The sequence below is a fragment of the Spermophilus citellus genome (genome assembly GCF_964194105.1).
Source record: "Spermophilus citellus genome assembly, chromosome: 3".
NCBI classification, from domain to species: domain Eukaryota; kingdom Metazoa; phylum Chordata; class Mammalia; order Rodentia; family Sciuridae; genus Spermophilus; species Spermophilus citellus.
The window spans coordinates 15155475-15176042 of NC_138184.1; the positions used below are offsets into that span (position 1 = coordinate 15155475).

Sequence of the window (20568 nt, forward strand, 5' to 3'; positions counted from 1 at the left end):
TTAACTTCCTGGCTTGGGACATGCCACCTAAATGGTGGCCAGTCATGCACTTGGTCCACAGAAGGAGCTTCGCACATCTGAGTCCCCCTCTGTCCCAAGACCTTTGGATATCATGGAGAAGCAGGGGTGGCACCAGTCCCCCCCACTGACTTCCTGCGGAGTCAGAACCCATCGCTTTGAATCAGACCTGGAATGTCCCAGTCCGCAGTGCTCTGGCGTGGGGTTCCTGGGAGTGATGGCATCACCAGGCTCTAATCCCGTCAATAGATCAATCACAGCTGGTGACGTCGGTGGGAGGTGGCAGAAACTGCAGGGGGTGGGGCCTCGCTGGAGGGAGTGGGTCAGTGGGGACATGCCCTTGGGGACTTGTCCCCAGTCCTACCTTCCCTTTGGGATTCCCAGCTGCCACGAGCTCAGCACACCCTCCGCCATGATGCCTCTGCAGTGGACCCAGCCGACCGTGGACCCGGCCTCTGATACCGCGAGCAGAACGCCTCTTTCCCCCTCTAAGCTGCTATCCTCGGGTACTTGTCACAGTCAGGGGAAGCGAGTCACACTCCCACGATGGCGAAGAACGCAGCAGCCAAGGTACTCAGAGCTGCCGCTCGGCCTCTCTGGCTGCAGAACGCCACCACGGCCCTGCTCTCGAGCCCAAAGCAAAGCAATCCCGGCACAGAGTCAAGGGACGCGGGGAGAACCAAAGCAAGGGCAGGCAAAACGGGGAGTTGTTCAGAGGGGACAGAGTTCCAGTTTTGCAAGATGGAAATGCTCTACAGACCTCTGCACCGCAATATGAATATACTTAACGCTACTGAACCAGATGGATAAAATGCTAAGTCCCAAGGTTTTGATTCTGTGGTTATTTCTATGAAATTGACACAGGTGCATTAAAATAGGTTGGAAATAATAATCCAGAGCTTACGTGTATTATTGTTATTAATATTAATGCTAATGCATATTATTATATATTATGATATTATAATACGGTAATTAGGTAACTTTATGCCACCTTTAAATTTTATAGGTGTCCCACCTCCAGGACCATGGGACAAACTGGGTTACAATGGTAAATTGTAGCTGGGCGCGGTAGTGCACGCTTGTAATCCCAGTGGCTTGGGGGCTGAGGCAGGAGGATTCTGAGTCGAAAGCCAGCCTCAGCAAAAGCGAGGCCCTAAGCAACTGAGTGAGACCCTGTCTCTAAATAAAATATAAAATAGGGTGGGGGTGTGGGAACTCAGGATTGAGTGCCCCTGAGTTCAATCCCTGATACCAATCCCCCCCCAAAAAATGGTAAATTCTATGTTACGTGTTCCTCTGCACTGCAATTAAAAATTATAAACTAGCTCCATGATACGGTGTGTGCTTAGCATGCAGGAGGCCCTGGGTTCAATCCCTGGTATAAAAAAAAGAAAGAAAAGAAACGAAACACGACTATTATTCCCACTACCGACTCGACCATTCAGAACACGCCAGGCCCTCCGCGGTGCTCGCCCCAGCTGCCCTGGGAGACAGATATCACTTTTATTTCACCAGTAAGGAGAAAAATGGAGGTTCTAAGGAGTGACGTGAGCACCACAAGGTCAAGAAGTGACGCTGGCTTGACCCCCATTCTGCCCGGCTCCAGGGCTGCGGCCTGCCCAATGCACTGTCAGCCTCTCCATCACTTCAGCCTCATCCTCAGGGAAGACCACCGTGGCTGGGTTAATCCAGGATCTAGAACCAGAAAAGGAATCTGGAGCTCTGGCCCATCATGCTGTCACTTCCTTTAAAAGTGTGTTTACAGTTGAACAATTGCTGCATCTTGATTGGGTCTGTTTTTGGCTCTTGGTGTGGACACTCTGCCCTTTGTCTTGAATACAAAGGAACAATGCTCGCGGCAGACTACCAGCTCACCGGGCCTGGCTGCTGGCCCCCGGGCCAGGTCCTGCCTCCCGGGTGGAGGCTAGCACAGAAAAACCACCAGCAGCTCGGGGAACGGCTGCTTGATGAAGCTAGTTTTTCTTAAGACAGGCTTGCTTTATTATTTTATTTTGCGGTGCTAAAGCCAGGGCCTCTCGCGTGCAAGGCGAGCACTCTGATCCTGAGCCACATCCCCAGCCCGTTTTATTTTTTATTTTGAGACAGGGTCTTGCCAAGTTTCCCAGGCTAGCTTCAAACTAGTGATCCTCCTGCCTCAGCCTCCAAACTTGTTGAGATTACAGGTATGTGCACCATGACCAAGATCATTTTTTAAAGTATATATGAGCTGGGTGCCGTGGCGCATGCCTGTAATTCCAGTGGCTCAGGAGGCTGAGGCAGGAGGATCATGAGTTCAAAGCCAGCCTCAGCAATTTAGTGAGGGCCTAAGCAACTCAGTGAGACCCTGTCTGTAAATAAGATACAAAAGGGGCTGGGGATGTGGCTCAGTGGTGGAGTGCCTTGAATCCAATCCCTGGTACCAAAATAAATAAATAAATAAATAAATAAATAAATAGCAATATAGATAAAATTAGATATGTTGATACTAATATACTTATATGTTATATTGATGCATCACACATGTGCTATTTAAACTAGCACTTCTTCCCTAGCTATCAGAATTAGCAAGCATGAGCAAAATATTTTAAATAAAATATGAGGCTAATAGGATGACAACTTCCATTTTCTTTTTTTTTTTGTCACCTGAAATCCTAAGCTACAGGTCATCTTAGAGACCTAAATAATAATCGTGAAGACTTTTGGAGCCTGCAGGGTCTTCACCAGTTGCCTGGTCCCATCTCGTTGGCCAACAAGGAAACTGAGGCCCCAGAAGTCGGTAATGAGCCCGAGGTCATGACAAACGCACACCCAGCATGTCCATCAGACGGAAGGCCAGAGTGACCCCCCAAACACAAACCACGGCAGCTGCAGCCCGCATCCGTGATTTCTTTGGAATAAACTCGTGATAACAATCGCGTTTCCATTTCCCTTGATGTTTTTTTCCAACCCCGGCTCACGATGCTATTTGTACAGCTCCTTCGTGACTTTTACTGGGGAAATTTTCAGGAGAAAAAAAGAAAAGTACCACTTTTCCAAGGACCTAGATCTGATAAGGAGGCTGAACATTGACTCCATTATTGCGAGAGGCAGGTTCTGTGTTTCCTAGGGGCTTCCTGTGGTCTAAAAATAGCTCTCCACGACTCCTCCAGGACAGGAATGTCCTTTTCAATAAAGTGGGCTTTGAAGATGCCAGTCTGCGTACTTGGAGGAGACTTGGGGTCATTGGTCATCTTCGTCCACCGTGTCTCTGGGACAGGGTGCCCGGGCCTGTGAATTCTGTCCAGTCTGACCGCCATCAGAGTAGGGTGGACGGTGGGAGAGGGTGGATGAAAGAGGGATGCCAACCCCCAGAGGAAACAGACCTCCTCCCATCAGGGAGGTTAGTCATAATGAGGCCTCAAAGCCAAACGTTAGCTCTTACCTGAAAGTCCTGTCTCATGGAACCAAGAGGTGACAGTCCGTGGTCACATGTCACTTTGGCACAGTCATGTGAGATGACATGGCATTTCTTTTCTTTTGGGGGGGGGGTACCAGGGACTGACTCAGGGGCACTCGACCACTCAGCCACCTCCCCAGCCCTTTTTGTATTTTATTTAGAGACAGGGTCTCCCTGAGTTACTTAGAGCCTCACTTTTTGCTGAGGCTGGCTTTGAACTCCTGATCCTCCTGCCTCAGCCTCCAGAGCTGCTGGGATTACAGGCGTGTACCACTGTGCCTGGCTTAGTGTTTCTTTTCTTTTTTTTTTTAATATTTATTTTTTAGTTCTCGGCGGACACAACATCTTTGTTGGTATGTGGTGCTGAGGATCGAACCCGGGCCGCACGCATGCCAGGCCAGCGCGCTACCGCTTGAGCCACATCCCCAGCCCCCTTAGTGTTTCTTAATGAAGTGTACAGTTGTCCTTGGTATCTGTGGGGACTGGTTCCAGGGCCTTCTGCAGATACTAAAACCTATGGCTGCTCAAGTGCCTTATGTGAAGTGGTGCAGGGTTGGCATGGAACTGCATCCAGCCTAGACTCTAAATTGCCTTGGACAACTTGAAATACCTTCCAGTGAAGGCTGTGTGCAGTTGTTACACTGTGTCGTTAGGGATTGAAGAAAAGAAACTGTCCGAGGCCGTGCAGGCCACCACCCCCCCCTCCCGCAGTGTTTTTCACTTGAGGTTGATTGAATCCCCGTATGTGGAACCTGCCGGCACAGAGGGCCACTCCACAGATGTGCTGGGGGACCTGATGTCCCAATCTTGAGAAGAAAGAAAGGGATCTGTGGAGCAAAGGCGGAAAACTCTGGACGAGGGCCAGTGCTGGGCAGGAGGGTGGGGGTGTGGTCCTCTCCTCCTGTTATGTTTGGAAATTTTCATGATATAACTTTTCAACCTGGACACGCTGTGCTTCAGGAAAGGGTGTGTCTATCATGAAGGGGCAGTGGGGATGGACGTGTGGATCTGGTGCTGATTATTTAGGCAGCAGAGAGAGTGTGTGTGTGTGTGTGTGTGTGTGTGTGTGTTTGTGCGTGTGCATGAGCGTGTGTATGCAGAAGGAAAAAGGACTTAAAACTGGCTAATAACTTTCTGAGGGTTGAAAACTTCTTTAAGAATCAGGCCAGCAGGTGCAGTGGCACATGTCTATAATCTCAGCTATTTGGGAGGCTGAGGCAGAAGGATATCAAGTTGGAGGCTAGCTTGGGCAACTTAACTTTAAATTTTTAAAAGGGCCAGGAATGGAGCTCAATGGGAGAGGATTTGCCTGGCATTTCTGAGGCCCTGGGTTCCACCCCGGGGGGCGGGTGCGGTGGGGTGGGGTGGAGGGTTCAGATAGACTGAGCGCAGTCCATACTTCCAGCTACTCGGGAGGCTGGGGCAGGAGAATTGCTTGAACCTGGGCATTTGAGGCTGGCCTGGGTGACCCATCTCCAAAACAAAATAAAACAGCCGGTCATGGTGGTGCATGCCTTTAATCCCAGCAGCTCAGGAGGCTGAGACAGGAGGATCAGGAGTTCAAAGCCAGCCTCAGCAAAGGTGAGGCACTAAGCAAGTCAGCAATTGTCTCTAAATGAAATACAAAATAGGGCTGGAGAGGTGGCTCAGTGGTTGAGTGCCCTGAGTTCAATCCCTGGTACTCCTCCCCCCCCAAAAAAAAAGAATTATTGTCTGAGACAAGTGAATGTAAAACAATAAATAAATAAGATCTCTGGACCTGAAAAGCTCTCCTTAAAAAATAAATCTCTCTCCAAGGGGATCAAGGTCAATGCCAGCATCGATAAGTGAAAAAGCAAGTGTTCTTGATAAGATGTGATGAGAAGGGACTTCACCCTGTGGTCCTCCTCCCCCACACCCATCCTGCCCATCTAGTCATGAGTTTTTCATCAGGCAAGTCCCAGTGGAGGGACAGGGACAGAACACCTGCCTGCTACTACTCCTCAAAACCGTCAAGGTCTTCACACAATCAAGGCAGGTCTCAGCCCAGAGGGCCCCAAGGAGACGAGAGGGTTAAACGTCATGGAGGATCCTGCACCGGAAAAAGGACATGAGGGAAAAGTGAAGGAAGTGTGAACAAAGTGTGGACTTGAGCTAATAGTGATGAATCAGTGTGGGCTCCTTAATTGTGACAAATTTAGCATATGATGTAGGTCGCTAAAAATAGGGGAAATTGTGAGTGGTTTTGGGAACGATTTGTATCGTTCTTTGTGATTTTTCTCAAATGCTCCCTTAAAGGGAATTAAAACACAAACATAAATAAATAAATACCTCTCCTGGGATGTGACTTCCTGGCTGGGGTAAAGCTTTGGAGTGAGGCAGCGAGAGTCACTGTGCATGAGGTGACAGGAGGCACCCTCGCTGGGAAGGGAGGAACAAGACCCTAGCCCAGAGCAAACTTTGAGAAGCAACTTTTCAAAGAAGGGCTTCGTCCATGATCAAACTGCACCAGGGCGGTCTGGGTCCCTACCTGCTGGCTCCCAGGAGGAACGTTCTGGGCCTGCCTCGCCCTGGCACCCGTACCTCACCCCCACCTCAACCTGCTCGGTGCTACGGCTGCAGATTTCTCTTCGTGTTTCTCGAAATAAAGGACATGCTCGGGTTACTCAGATGGGGATGGGTTTGTGGCACTGACCAGATGAGAAGCCTCTCACAAGTTTACCTGAAAAAGTCAACCTGGGGTGTCTTACCTGCTTGGGGACAGTGAAAAGCAGAGCAGGGGAGGGAGAATGTGTAAGAGCCTCAGCAACTGCTGGGCTCTTCCACACGGTTGGGCCCAAGCTTCCAGAATGTTCTAAGAGGGATTCAGCTGCATCCTGATTCTGAGTACGGGGTCATGGCATGAGACCTGCCCTGTGGGCCTTGGCCCCTCATGTGCACATGGCCTTTGTCCACCATCTTCAGGGATTTCAAACTGGAATGAGGACACAAGGTGCAGCCTGCTCCCACTGCAATGGAGTCACAGTAACTGTAGTTTTGTTGTGTTTTGATTCGGGGATATTTGCACACACACAATGAGGCGCCTTGGGAGGAGGGCCAAAGTGTGCTTAATGGAATGCTCTGAGGAGCACGGTTTTAGTTTTAGTTTTTCAAAGCTCTGGTAGAAGTCAGCTGAGAATCCATGGGGTCCTGAGCTTTTCTCTGTTGGAAGGCTTTTGATTTCTGCTTCTAACTCACTGCTAGTTACGGGTCTGTTGGAGCTTTTCTATGTCCTTGTGATTCGATTTTGGCAGGTGGAAGGTGTACAGAAAGGCATCTGTTTCTTCCGTGGTTTCTGACGTACTGAGTATAAGCTTACCAAACAGTCCCTAACGATCCTCGGGATTTCTGTGGTCTGTGGCAAGTTCTCCTTTTTCATCTTTAATTTTGTTAATTTGGGTCTTCTCTGCTTTTGGTTAGTTTGGCTACGGGCTTATCATTGCTGTTTATCTTTTCAAGAACCATCTCTTCATTTCATTGATTCTTTGTGTTGTTTTTTTTATTCTCAACTTCACTGATTTTGATTCTGATCTTCATTATTTCCTTCCTTCTACTGATTTTGGAATTGGTTTGTTCTTTCTCAAGGCCTTCAGATGCATCCCATTAGGTTGTTTATTTGGGATCTTGAGACCCAAGTCTAGACATGAAATCCATGCATGTTTTACGTACACCTACAAACAGCCTAAAGGTAGTTTTATATATTTTTAGCGTACCTGCATTTTCACTGTGACCCATCATCACATGAGGCTGGGTGTGAAAGTTTTCATTTGTGGTGTTGTGTCCACATGCAAAAAGCTTCACATTTTGGAGTATACAAGATTTCGGATTTTCAGATATAGGGGTGCTCAACCTGTATGCAGTGACGCTGTGTGAAGGGAGTGGGGAATGTACACTGGAACTTTTCCAGAATTGGCTCTCTTTGTGGCTCTAGACCAAAACTCAAATTTTATTTATTTATTATCCTGGTGCTGGGGTGGAACCCAGGTACTCATGCATGCTAGTCAAGTGCTCTACTGCTGAGCTATACCCCAGTTTAAAACAAAACTGAAAAAGAATTTCTGGACCTACTTTTTAAAGTGATACCAATATTAGGAAAAAAAAATATCAACGAACCCCACTCCTCCTACACACCCTCCTCTGAGGACCAAAGCCAGGTCTCCCGCTGAGCTATACCAACTGAATAAAGAAGATTTTTGTCTTTTGTATTAAAATATTTTATATTAATCATTCAAACTTCATTTTTATACAACGAATGCATACACCGAGGGGTTCTCACTGATGTGGGAGGGGCTGGGGGCGGGGCTCCCAGGCGGGGGGTGGGGCTTGTCTGCAGCCAGGAGCAGGGCGTGTGGGAGCCCAGGGCTTCCTCTCCCCGGCCCCCCGCGGGTGCGCTTCTGGAGGCAAAGCTGGACCCCGTCACCCCACTGGGGACGACACAGCCCCCCCCTCCCCCCCCCCCGTGCGTGTCCGCCCACAGGGGTGGGCTGCGTCTGCTGGGCCCGAGCAAGCTCCCTAGAGCCCGAGGCCCTCTGTCCAACTGGTCCTTGACTTAGGGTGGCTATGGCATGTCACAACGTGAAGCAGGGACCCTCTGAGTGTGAGTGTATAGAGACGTCTACGGTTTCCCCTGTGAACCTGCCCGCGCCCTGTCCCGCCGGTGCGCGTCCTTGCCTAGGCGGCCGGCATGTCGGCCTTACTGAGCGCGATGGCCAGCTCCAGATCCTCTTGTTCCTGTCGCCGCAGCCGCGCCAGCCTCTCCTGCTCGGCCTTCTCGCTCTCCCGCTTGGCCCATGCCAGCTGCTGCTCCTCATTGCCGAACTGCAAGGGAAAATGGGGGGGGGTTTGAAAGGTGCTGCTGCAGGGCCACCTCCCGGGAGCCGGGAGCAGTGCTGGTGAGTGGCCAGGCCCAGGCTGGGCGGGGCGGAGTCCCACTGAGCGCCCAGCAGAGGAGCTGGTGGGCCAGTGACAGCCAGAGGTCGGCGCCCAGGCCCTGGCCACCTGCAAGTGGCACGGAGCAGGGGGCACATGCAGGAGAAGCAAGGCTGTGTCTGACCTCACAGCCTCCCGGCCCTCAGAGGCACGTCACTAGTCCCCGCAGGAGGCCGGTGACAGTGCTGGAGGGCCCCAGGACCCGAGGCCAGAGTGGGCCCTCAAGGGCTCTGAAGCCCACTGGCACAGAATGCCAGCCGCCCCGCAGGCACCAAGGGCACGTGGCACCAGGACCCTGGCACTCCCCTGGCCGTTTTTCAGTGGGCAGTTTTTATTCTCAAGGGGCATTTTTCCTGAAATGTTTCATCAAAACCATTTTTTTTCTGTTTTGGTGCCCGGGATGGAACCCGGGGCCTTTACATGCTAAACACATGCGCACCCCAGCCCTGTCCCCCCAGCTGATTTACACGGGAGAAAACTGTCGTGGTCCTCAGGTGAGCGTTCTGAGGTAGCATCGCCACGGAAGGCCCCGTCCCACCAGCCACTCCTGTCACTGTGCCCTGTCCACACCAAGCCAGGGGAACTTGCCCGTTTAGGCCTCGGGAGCTCTTTCCTACAACGGCCTCTGGCTACACAGATAACGCCAGAGAGAAGGCCCTGGTGGCTCGCCTTAAGGTGGCCCTTGGGACAGACAGACAGACATGCATAGCTCTATGTGACCAGACCCCTGGGGAGGCCGCTGCAGCCCTCCAAGAGCTCCAGAGAGGGATGCACACGGAACATGGCGACTGCTTCACGGGCGGCAGTAATCCTCGTGAAAACTAGGGAAGACCCACTGACATCTTGCCTGACAACTGAGGCAGGGGAAGGGGCTAGGTCCTCACACACTGGCTGTGCTTAAAGGCCTGAGGGCTGATGACTGAGCTGTAACTCATGGGGGACAGCCTTGGGCCCTGGAGTCGGGTGCCTGTGCGGCTCCCTGGGAGTTGGAATCCCCATCTCAGGGCTACAGGACAGGGATTGGGGCGGAGGAGATGGATCTGGGAGGGGTCTGTGGGCCCCAGGAAGGCAGCGGGACTTCCCTGTGAGCAAGGAGGTGATCAGAGTGGTGGCTCCTAAATATTTAGGGCTCCAGGGTAGATGGGGGTGCCTAGGAGGTGAAGGCCAGATGGCCGTGGGCAGGAGGGACAGGGAACTAGGAGAGAGGAGGGCCGGGTGGGGAGGGGCCAGCCCTGGAAGGGGGTGGGTAGGAGGGGCGTGGCTTAAAGCCAGAAGTGCCGCCCAAGAGCAGGTGGAGCCCAGGAGGCCTGCTCCATCTACCTCAGACAGGGACAGGTGCAGGGTCAGTGTGAAGAAGTCCTCAGGGGAAAAGGCTCTGGAGTACTGCCCAGATCAACACTTGGGGTCCCCAGGTTGGAGTCCCTGGAAACTGGCCCCTCCCCCTCATCTATTTCCACCATGGGCCACCGATGACGATGACGCTCTGCCCCCTGCCCCCCTGGGGGAATTTTCCAATAGCTCACTGGGAGAAAAACAAGGAAAAAACAACAAATGCTGGTGGCAATTATTCCACAGTGCCACGGACAGCAGTGGGAGGGGACAGCGCGGCTGACGGGGACCTCGTCCTCCACCAGCCCAGGGCACAGGTAGTCAGGACCAGCCTGATTGGAATCAAAACTCAGAACCAGGGCTGGGGGGCTCGGTGCCCACTGCACATCACGGCCTCCTGGCTGTCTCTGGCCCCGACTGGCCTGTGTGTCACGGAACGTCCCTGCAGAGCTTCCTGGAAATTAAGCAAACTGACAGAAAAGTTCCAGGTGTCTTTCAAGTCCAGGGGTTCAAGGCCAGGCGTGAATCCGACACCACACCTGCGCTGTGGGACCTGCGTGCAACTGAGCGGCAGGTGGGCAGCGTAGTTGAGAGAAGTCTCAAGAGCGAGGTTTCTCTCTGTGGCTTGCTCTATCTCGCAAATGAGAAGAAAACTCTTTCCTAGCTCTGGCTGGAGACACCTCAGCTGGGCCACTTGCTAGTGCCCTGACCTGGAGAGGCCATGAGACAGGCCAGGTCCTGGAACACCCACAGGTGCAGTAGCTGCTCAATAAACAGCAACTTGGACTTGTGCCAGCTCTGATGTCCGCTTCCATTCTGTTCCGTCCCGGGACTGAGACAAAGTGGGCCGAGAGCGATGCCCTTCTGAGACTCCTCCCTCAACCACGTGCGGTGGTTTCATTTTGGCAGCCTCTCAGAGGTGCACAGCGGGGATGCCTGGCAGGCTGGGCAGTGGTGGCAGCAGCAGTGACGGCGTGGACAGGCACCTTTCCTCCCTGGGATGGACGCCTGTGTGCTGAGGCACCCGAGAGCAGGTTCACTCTGCTGTGCTAGGGAGGCGGAGCTGCCTCCTCCCCACACCCTGGTTCTGATGCTGAACTTGCATCCCACACGCTGGATACCAAAGCACCGTAGCCAATGGAGATTCTTAATGCAGGAGAGACCCAACAGCCATCTGTCAGCTCATAAATGCTACTTCCCAGTGAACACACTGGCCTGAGATGGAAAGGCTTGTTTTTAAAGAAACACCAGAGAAGGAAGAGGTTTCTTGTGAAACCTCTAGAAGAACAAATAACCCACTGATGGAAATCCAAGGCTCACAATTAGAGGGCTCCAGGGCAGCAGAGCTGGTGCCAGTGGGAACTGTGTGCGTCATGCTTGGGTGACTTCAGTTTCCCCGAATGCCAACACAGATCAAGTGGCTTTTGCCCAGGTGACAACATGTCCCGGGGAGTGCTCAGAGAATCTGATCGGAAAGATTCCCGCTGCCAACCAGCTGGGTGGAAAGAGACCTCTGAGCGTTGACTCCAGGGCTGGGGGCCTGGGAACAGTCCAACCAGCGGGTCAGCTGGGGCCTTTCTAAATTAGCACAAGTTCTGAGCCCAGGAACGTGGAGAGATGTCCCGGGTCTCCAGGAGGGCAGCTGTGATCTGACCACGCAGGGCAAACAAAGCCACCGAGTGTCCCATCTCTCAGTCTCCATCCTGCCAGAGTGGGCTGTCACACTGAACTCCCCTGGGAAAACCAGAGCCCTCACAGTGGAAAGGCCATTCGAACAAGCAGCAGGGCTGTGGCTGGACTGGGTAGAACTCAATTTTCTGCCTGGCCACAAAGGTCTTCTACCATAGGAGTCAACTGTTCTGGAATGACCAGAACTGTCAGGCCAAATGATGGCTTAACAGCGTGGCTGTGTTTTGAAAAAAAGATCTTTTCCAAGAACAAGTCCTTCGGAGGTGGGGTGGGGGTCACAGGAAATAGAACCGTGTTTCAGAAGAGAACAGTCACGTCTCCAAGTGGCTCTTCAGCTCCATTGACCCAACTCTTCCCTGCCCCAAAAGGACTGAGTCACGAGAGAAGAGCTGTTTTTTTTTTTTTTTCCATTGGCATTTTGTGTTTTTCCACCAGAAAATAAACCAAATGTTATTCAAAGCACTCTATGAGCAGGTTTTGTTCCTGGCTTCATTAACAATGTTACCCTCTCGCATATATCCATGGTGCGCACTGTCAACACCACCCAGCTAACTGTAGGCGTGGGAGATTCACAGCTCACCAGGAGCCAGGAGCAGGTCAGGATCTTGGGTAAATTAAATAAGCCACAGGATAGCAGCGCACAGTGAATGTCACCAAGATGGCTCTGAAAAGAACTGGCATTGACTGTGCACTGGCAGAGTTGTTTTATTTGTCTGTCTACCAACCAACTTATCTCTCATCTATCCATCGATGGGGACGGAACCCAGGGCCTCATGTGCACTAGGCAAGTGCCCTACCACTGAGCCACACCCCAGCCCTCAGAGTCTGTCTTAACGGATATCCTAGGAGTCACGACCTCATACCCAGCGACGGAGCAGGGTATGTTGAAAATGTGAATGAAGCCAGGTGTGGTGGCACAAGCCTGCAATCCCAGCAGCTCGGGAGGCTGAGGCAGGAGGATCGTGAGTTCAAAGCTAGCCTCAGCAACAGCAAGGCCCTAAGCAACTCAGTGAGACCCTGTCTCTAAATAAAATGCAAAATAGGGCTGGGGACGGGGCTCGGTGGTTGAGGGCCCTGAGTTCAATCCCTGGTACCGAAAAAAAAATGTGAAAGAGAGAAACCTGTTGGAAACAAAAGGTCCCACAGCGCACGGTGGGACCAACACTGGGAAGACGACGCCTGGGGCCCTCAGAGCAGAGAACTGTGTGTCCCAGGGACAGTACTGAGGTGGTAAGATTTAACAATCTGCAATATTATTCACACAGAGAACACCAAGTCACACCTGCAAGATCCCAGGAGCAGCGTCTAAGGCGGCACTGGCTTTGCTAACGTGCTTCTGTGGGCCCTTGTTTTGGCCAAAGGCAGAGGCCCGAGAGCGCGTGCTCTAGATGGGGTCTCTCAGCTCACTGTAGCTGGTCACCAGCACGCACTCCACCACCGCAGTGGAACTGCTCTTCCTTTGCGTATCTGCCTGGGCCTTTCCATTCCTATCTTCTGCACAACAGGCCCCGGGCAGGATGTCAGAATCGGTGCACAAAGACCCCTCTGGGGACAGTGGAACCCTAGGGTCACTTCTGTCACCTTGTTATCCTAGTTGGCAAGCATCTGACATCGTGGCTTCCAACAACCCATGAGCAAAACAGCCTCCCTGTGACACAGATCATGGAAAGTGCCCACTGAGGACAGAAAGGGGCACGGTCCACCGCCACCGGCTGAAGAAGACGCGCCCTTACCATAGTGGCTCTTTTTTATTGAGAAACTGGGTCCTTACAGCAGCACCAGTACAGAATAAATAACACCCATGACAGAGGAGGCACCAAGAGGCAAAGAGGAGCTGGGAGGTTTGCCACTGGAAAGAGACAAAAAATAGCCCCAGAGAAGCTGCGAGTGGAGGGCAGGGGGGTGGCCCGGGGGCAGAGGACTCAACTTACAGAGGTGAAGTCCGCAAAGCCCGAGGAAGAGGCCTTAGAAGGCTTAGCTGAAGAGGAGGGGACAAATGGATCTTTTCCACTAAACGGGTCCCCAAACCCCTTTTTATTTTGGAAGGGGTCGCCGCTGTCAGCCCCAAGTGGCTGGAATGGATCGGGGGGCTCAGGGAAGTCTGCAGAACCAAGCTGGCTTACAGGTGTACTTTTACCTGGAAAGTTCAGGAGAAAACAAAAAACAAAAACAAAAAAAACAAAAAAAACAAAAAAAAAAAGAAGAAAAGAAAAACACAAGTTACTCACCACGGACAGAGAAAAGGGCTCAGTGGGGCCCTTCTGCCCCTCTGGGAGAGCTGGGAGTCCAGCAAAGGGGACGAGCCCTGGGGAACTGGGGCCTGCCTGGACCAGGCAAGCGCTCCACCATGGAGCTCCGGCCCCCGGGCAGGGGCTCAGCAAGATCGTGAGTGACACACATGCACACAAACAGTTTAGATCACACACACACACACACACACACACACACACACACACACAACGTTGTCTAGAAGGTCTACATGCAGACGGTTAATGTTACAGGCATGCAGCTGGATGGGAGGGGTAAGTCTAGGGTTCTACAGCGCAGCAGGGTGAAGATGGCTGACAACTAATCACATATTTCAAAATAGCTCACAAAGAGGATCCTGAATGTTCCCAGCACAAAGGAAGACTAAATGAAGCAGCGGACAGGCCAATGCCCTGACCTAGTGGTTACACAATGTATCATGTACTGAAATGTCACATTGTACCCCATAAACATGGACATAAACATGTGGCAATTTGAAATAAAGAAGCATATTTAAAAAGAAAGTTTATATGCAGGCGTGTTTCAAAGAGATTCATTTTAGTGAGGTAACACATTGTCTAGCATACTGAGTAAAAAAAAAAAAAAAAAAAAAAACGTGGCTGAGTAGAAAAACACACTGCAAGCTGCTCCCAACAGAGGGGGAGATCCCTGCAGTGTAGGGGGTCGGCTGCACAGCTAGTTAGAGAGGCCTGGGGGCAGCTCATCGATGACCCCTTCTGCTGTCCTGGGGTTGATGTTTTTCAGATCCTGTTTCTGTCCCTTTGGCGCTAGAGGCCCCAGTGAGTTTTCTGGGGTCTTCCTGAGCTTTTGCCCAGCAGATGACCTAGGGTGCCTGGGTCCCACCAATGCACACCTTGCAAGGGGGCAGAGAGGGGTCTGAAGCCATGGGACCACCTGAGGGATGCAGCCTGAGGCAGGAGGCACCTCCAGTGGTCCCTGCCAACGTGCCAGAACACCCAGACCAGAGGCCCCTCAAGTCCTGCGTAGCAACAGGAGGCCCCATGTGATGAGACCCGGGGTGTAGAGACCAGGCCAACTTAGTGTCCTTGCCTACGCTGCTCTAGCTGCCCGATGGGTGCCCAGGTGGTCAGAGCATCCGGAGGAGCAGGTGTCCACCTGGTCCCAGGGGTGGCACCACAGGCCAGAGGTCAATGGTACTCAACACAACTCCAGTTTGTCAACTGAGCGGCCCATGTTGGCCCTCATGGTTTCAAAGTTCATGTTCAAAGAGAAACCAAGAGCTGCCTGAATGGTCCATGGCTGACCTTGGACTTGGCTGCCAGTCCAGGTCCAGGGAATACCCTGATCCCCAGGTGCACCTGCTCCCTGCAGCACCTGAGCCCAGGGACACCTGTCTTTGGCCCCTGCAGAGTAAGCTCCACCAGCCTCCAGCCCCAACGCCGTCCCCTCTGCCCTCCCAGCGCACCAACCACCCAGGTCACATTTCTGAGGGTCCCAAATTATTCCTAAGGGCTCCAGGGTCACTATCTGCATCTGCTCCCTTTATCCCTGGGGACTTACAGAAGACAAGCACCCAAGGCCCAAGTGGCCTCAGTTCTCCTATCAGTGAGTGAGGAGATGGGGGTCAATCGAGGTGACACAGCAGGGTCTGCTCCCCACTTGGAGGCCACCTTGGCATCCTCTACCGCTCCACCTGGCGTACACAACACGTACTCCACACACCTGAGAGCAGGTGGGAACCTCGCACAACCTCTCTCTGGAAACATCAGATTACTCATCCAGCGACTGGGCAGTTCTGGGCCAACCAGAAATTGGCAACTGTAATGTCCAACTTCTGGGCCCCGAGTTGCACCTCAGCTTTATCCACAGCTTGAAGGGTGATGCCCAGAGAAACAAGTCACAGGAAGGCCAGTGCCCTGGCCAGGAGACAAGAAACGGGCAAGGATTCTGAGCTGTCAAATGTGTCAGATCTCACACCCACAGGGATGGCATCAGGATGTCCGGGGTGGGGCCGGTTGAAGCCAGTGTGAGCATCAACAGCTGGACCCTGGAGGACCCTGCCCTGCCCACTGCCCATAGTGCAGCTGGCTGGTTTCTTTCTGCATACTCAAGGAGACACAGTTCCCTTCTCATGGTCTCTACAGAAGGACTCAGAGACACTCGCTCGTGGGCAGCCCGCCCTGGGCCTGAGAACATGGCCCCTCCACGCCCTTGGCCCTGCAGGGTTCTGCCCAGGTCACCTTTAGGCCCAGCCCAGCCCCTGCCTGGCACCATTGGAGGCCTTTCCAGGTTCTCATTATCACCAGCAATACCCCCAGTAAGTCCATCTATGGATGTTTCTGGAAGTGGAGGTGCAGGGTTGGAGGGAGTGCCACTTTGGACTGGCATCTCCATCTTATTGCCCCCTGGGGCATCCTCAGGACCAACATGGACAGAGAAAGGCAAGGGTGCAGCCTGGCATTAGCTCGTCTCCCACCCCTCAGGCCCCTCATTAATTCAGTCAGCTACGAGGACCACGTAGGAGGAAGGCCCCCCACCAAGCCTTGGCCACAGTGAGTGGGTGAGTCCACCGAGACCCTGGCCCAGAGCATGCTGTGCCACCCTGGGCAGTGAGTATTAGGGCTGGCCCGTCACGCACCTGACTTCCAGGCGGTCCCCATTCCCTGGGCCTCCTTCCTTCTCTTCTATCCCCACGTGCCTGGTTGGCCTTGGGCTCTGGGCCATTCTCTGCCCTCTCCTCCTCTTCCCCCACCTTGAGCTCCCAGGGCTGCAGAGATCTCTGTGACCCGGTCCAGTCACAGCCTCCCTGTCCTGTCCTGCTGGCCTTGAAGAACTGCCTCCCTGGAGGTCACCTCCCCCAGCGGGCCCACTCCCTGCACTAAGGGAAGAGCCAATGGGCAAGCCAAGGCCAGCAGGGCCGCGGCCACTGGAGGGGAGAGGATGGGAGGCAACGGGTGTGGGAAGGGCACACGCAGACTGCCCAGCACTTTTAAACACCATGCTGTGCCCTTGAGAGCAATGGGGAGCCGGGGACACCCCAGGGGCTTCTGTCTCATCCATGCACCCTGAGTCCTCCCCAGACCTGGAGACTCCCTCCCCTGCTGGCTTCTGGGTTTCTGCCTCCTCCCCCTCCCCCTCCCCGCAAGGCAGGTGGACCCCACAAAGCAGCCTTTTAGGTCTCTCCATAGCTCCCCACTGCCTGACATGACATGCCAGCCTCGTCCACTGTCCTTCCCTGCTGGCCACCTCTCTGCCCCTGTCCAGCTCTGGTTTCCTGCAGAGTTTGCCAGGCCAAATGCCACCTGGCAGAGAGACGCTCTGCAGGACCCCTCCCCACCTGCTCCTCTGCAGCCCTTGACGTTCTCACAGGATGCTGAAACGTGTGCATTTTCTCCCTGTCCTCAGAACAGCCACTCCATGATGCTGAGGGCCCTGCTGTCCGCCCCTGGGTCCTACTGCCACAAATAGGCCTGCTTGATGAAAAAATGCCCCTGGTTGAATGACACTTTCTTTTCTTTTTTGGTGGCACTTGGGATTGAACCAAGGACCTCCCAGGTGCTAGGCTAGTGCTCTCCACCCCAATCCTCCTATCCTTGTTTTTTTTCTGAGACCGTATCTTGCTAAGTTGCCCAGACTGACTCAAACCTTCAATCCTCCTGCCTCAGCCCCTGGCTTTGAATGAAGCTTTATAAAATGCGACCCGGTGCCCCAGCCCTGCCGCCCCAGCCCTGCCTTGAGCCTACACTTCCCCTGTGGCATATGGGGAGACCCCAGCGACACTTCCAACCTCTCTTCCCAGCCTCATCTCCTGATGAACAGCCCAGAGCCTCCTTCCCAGTAACCTCCAGCCCGGGGCTTCTTTCCTGCTCTGCCGAGAACGCTCCCTTAACCTGAGCACCACTGCAGACCATCAGCACACGAGGGAAGCCCTCAGGACGCCTCCCCAAACACACACAGTCACGCTTGTTCAGCTGCAGGCACAGCTCTGGGCTGGGGGCTCCCAGGCCTGAGGCAGGACCCGATGTGGCCCTGGCAGGCCATGAGGAGCTGGCAGAGCCTCCGCCCAGCCTCTCTGTTTCCTAATCCAAGGGGCAGGAGTGGGCCAAACCGTGCCCTCCTCCGAGCTCGTACACTGAAGCCCCGACTTCCAATAGGACCATCTTTGGAGACAGGTCTTTAAAGGAGTAACTGAGTCAAACCGAGGTCACTGGGACGGGCTGTAGCCCAATCTGATTGGTGTCCTCCTAAGAGGAGGTTAGGACGCAGATATGCGCTGAGGGACAACCATATGAAGACAACAGAAAGCCAAAGAAAGGCCTCAGAAGAAACCACCCTGCGGACACCCTGATCCTGGACTTCCGTCCTTCAGATCAGTGAAACAATGAACACCCTCAGTTTGAGCCACCCAGCCTGGGGCACTTTGTCATGGCAGCCTGAACAGACTCGGGTGACAGGGGGCCTAACCTGCACGGCTTCCAGTGGCAGGTGTGTGCAAGGACCCGCCAAGTCCACAGTCTGTACCAACGTCCTAAGGGAGGGGACACAGGTTTGGCTTGCACCTGGCCCTGCCCTTGTAGGTCTGCACGGGAAAGGGACGATGCCTGCAGTGTCCATGGTCCTTGTGGCATGGCCCTGCCCAGCTATCTGCCCACCATGCTGCCACCCAGCTTGGCCAGCCTCTCGTACCTCTCCCCAAGTTGCTCGGCCTCTCCTTCCACCTGGAAATCCCCTGCCCCCTCAGGGGCTCAATCCCCCCCTCCACGATCCCCCCACAGCTTGTCCACTTCCCGCTGCACCGGCCTCTGGCATGTCTGAAGCTCAGCTTCGTAAGAGCCAGGTTCAGCACCACAGGTACCAGCAAATGCTGCCCTGTGCCCCATCCAGCCAGCTAGAGCTCAGCTCACGATGGGCTGCGGCAGATCCTGGAGGGTCAAGTGCCCACCCGGGGCCCTTTAGGGACTAGAAGGAAAAAAGCTGGTGGCCTTCCTTGTCTATGGGATGCAGCAATATTGACTGGTGCATGCTGGGGCTGGTCACTGCTCAAACACTGAAGTGGTGTGCCCTACATGGCAAAGTCTGGGTACAGGAAAAATTGGGCACTGCTGGGTGCAGGTTGAAAGCCACAGGGTGCAGTGCAGCCTCCTGGCACCGCAGGGAGCCCAGGGTGGATGCTGATCAGATTCTCAAGAGCGTTTCTTGCAGGGTCTGATCACCTGGGTGGGTCTGCAAACATCTGAGCAGGGGTGTAAGAGGAGGGGACCCAGCCAGGCCCTGGAGAGCGAGCACCACGAACAGAATATAGAAATAAACCAGTCAGTTCTCAGCTTTTTTTTTTTTTCTTCTTCTTTTCAGTAAAGAAGACCTCTTCCTTCCCTGGTTTGGGGGATTTAAAAACAGAAACTGGTTTTTTGGGAGGGGCAGTTTAGAATCCAGCCTGCTACTGAGGTTTTTGACGAGCAGAGAGATTATCAGAGATGAAAAGCATCGTTCACACCAAGAATCGCCTGCGCCTGGTTTGCCCTGTTGCCGAAACCGTTGTTATTTAGAAATCGTGGCTGTGTTCATACGAAACCAGGCACATTAACTGCTCGCTCTTGTTTTCAGAGGGGGGGAAACAACAAAAAACGGTCTTCTCTCGGGCGTCTGTTTTGGTGCTTCAGCATAAGGCAGTACTGGGCACGGCTGCTGGAACCGCGGGTCTGGCTTTTGACCCTCCGTGCCTGTGATTTGGGCAAAGAAGTGCCCCGTTCCTGCAGCATGGCCCTGGGCCCAAACTTCCCACTTTGCGTACCAACTTATTTTTAGCAATTGTACTTTTCAAACATTCTGGGTCCAGTTCCTGCTTTTATGTAACCACTTCTGCTAACTCCTTAATCATTTTTTCGATTTTCTGAGGTGGAGCTTATTTCAAATGTGACAAATTCACTTTAAAGGACCCCCAGATCCCTGAGAAGAAAATTCCTATTGCTTTTCCACGGCTCCTCCAGGTTTCAGGAGTCAGAAGAGATGGTCATGAAGTCTGTTTAATGGAAGGGGTGAGAAGTCACTTTTGATACCAGCATGCGGTTTGGGCTCATCGTTCCTAGAGGTCTGCAGTGGGAGCCACCTGGTGCCACAGCCAGTCAGGTTCAGACAAATGAAATGACAGACCCCCGCCCAGGGCTGCTGACTCTCTACCCCAGTGATCCTCCATCACCCGGGCCCAGGAGTACAAGATTGAAGGAAAGGCAAAATAGAACTTATTTTCAAACCACAGCAGTTTCAACAGTTACCCAAGCGGTGTACCGAAACCACACACAGGACTGACTTCGGCAAAAACAATATGAACCGAATGGTTTACCACAGTGTGTGCTGTGAAAAAAAAAAATTTTATTTGGTGACCGGCTCCACCCTGGTAGAAATTTCTTTGATTCTATTTCTCAAAGTGCTGGAGCCGACATGCACCCAGCACACTGGATCAAGTGGACGCCTGGTGGTGGCAGCTCAGCTTGGCTTTCTGCCTTGTCCACCTCACTTTTTTTCTACCTTGTCCACCCCTCCTGAAGGGTCCCAGAGATCCCCACACCTGCTAAGGGAGGTGGCCTCGTACACTCTGGAAGGAGGGCGATTTTCTAGCTTAATATTCTTGCCTCAAGAGGAGAGTGAAGGCTCTAGGTGATTTGGGTGTCTCCATTTGATTTACGGAAATATCAAAACATAAGAGTGTTCTAATCAGACAATTTCTGGGTTCTGTTCATACAATTTGGAAAATGCAGTTCTGTAAACGAAAGATAAATAAAACAACATCAAAATCCCCCAAAACAACAACAACAACAAAAACACAAGTCTGTGGCCAGGGTTGCTGCCCCACCTCGGTCATTATCCTCCACAACACAGGACATTCAACAACCGCCATCCCTCCCAGCCCAGGACACCACACA

The 20568-nt window shown here is 53.1% G+C and overlaps 1 protein-coding gene across 12 annotated transcripts in view; it reads right to left on the minus strand.

The window, feature by feature from the left end:
• Positions 1-7670: 7670 nt before the first annotated feature.
• Positions 7671-20568, minus strand: part of EPS15L1 (epidermal growth factor receptor pathway substrate 15 like 1) — a 99837-nt gene continuing 86939 nt past the window's right edge. For 3 of the 12 annotated variants that reach the window (XM_081287076.1, XM_081287074.1, XM_081287070.1), the window contains 2 exons: positions 13351-13556; positions 7673-8290 (listed from right to left, as the gene is read on the minus strand). In XM_081287076.1, coding sequence (XP_081143202.1) covers positions 8144-8290; positions 13351-13556 — 353 coding nt within the window. In that variant the 3' untranslated portion in view covers positions 7673-8143. Of the gene's footprint in view, positions 8291-13350; positions 13557-20568 lie in introns of those variants that run through there. The other 9 variants (XM_081287077.1, XM_081287075.1, XM_081287079.1 and 6 more) reach the window with 7 other exon arrangements.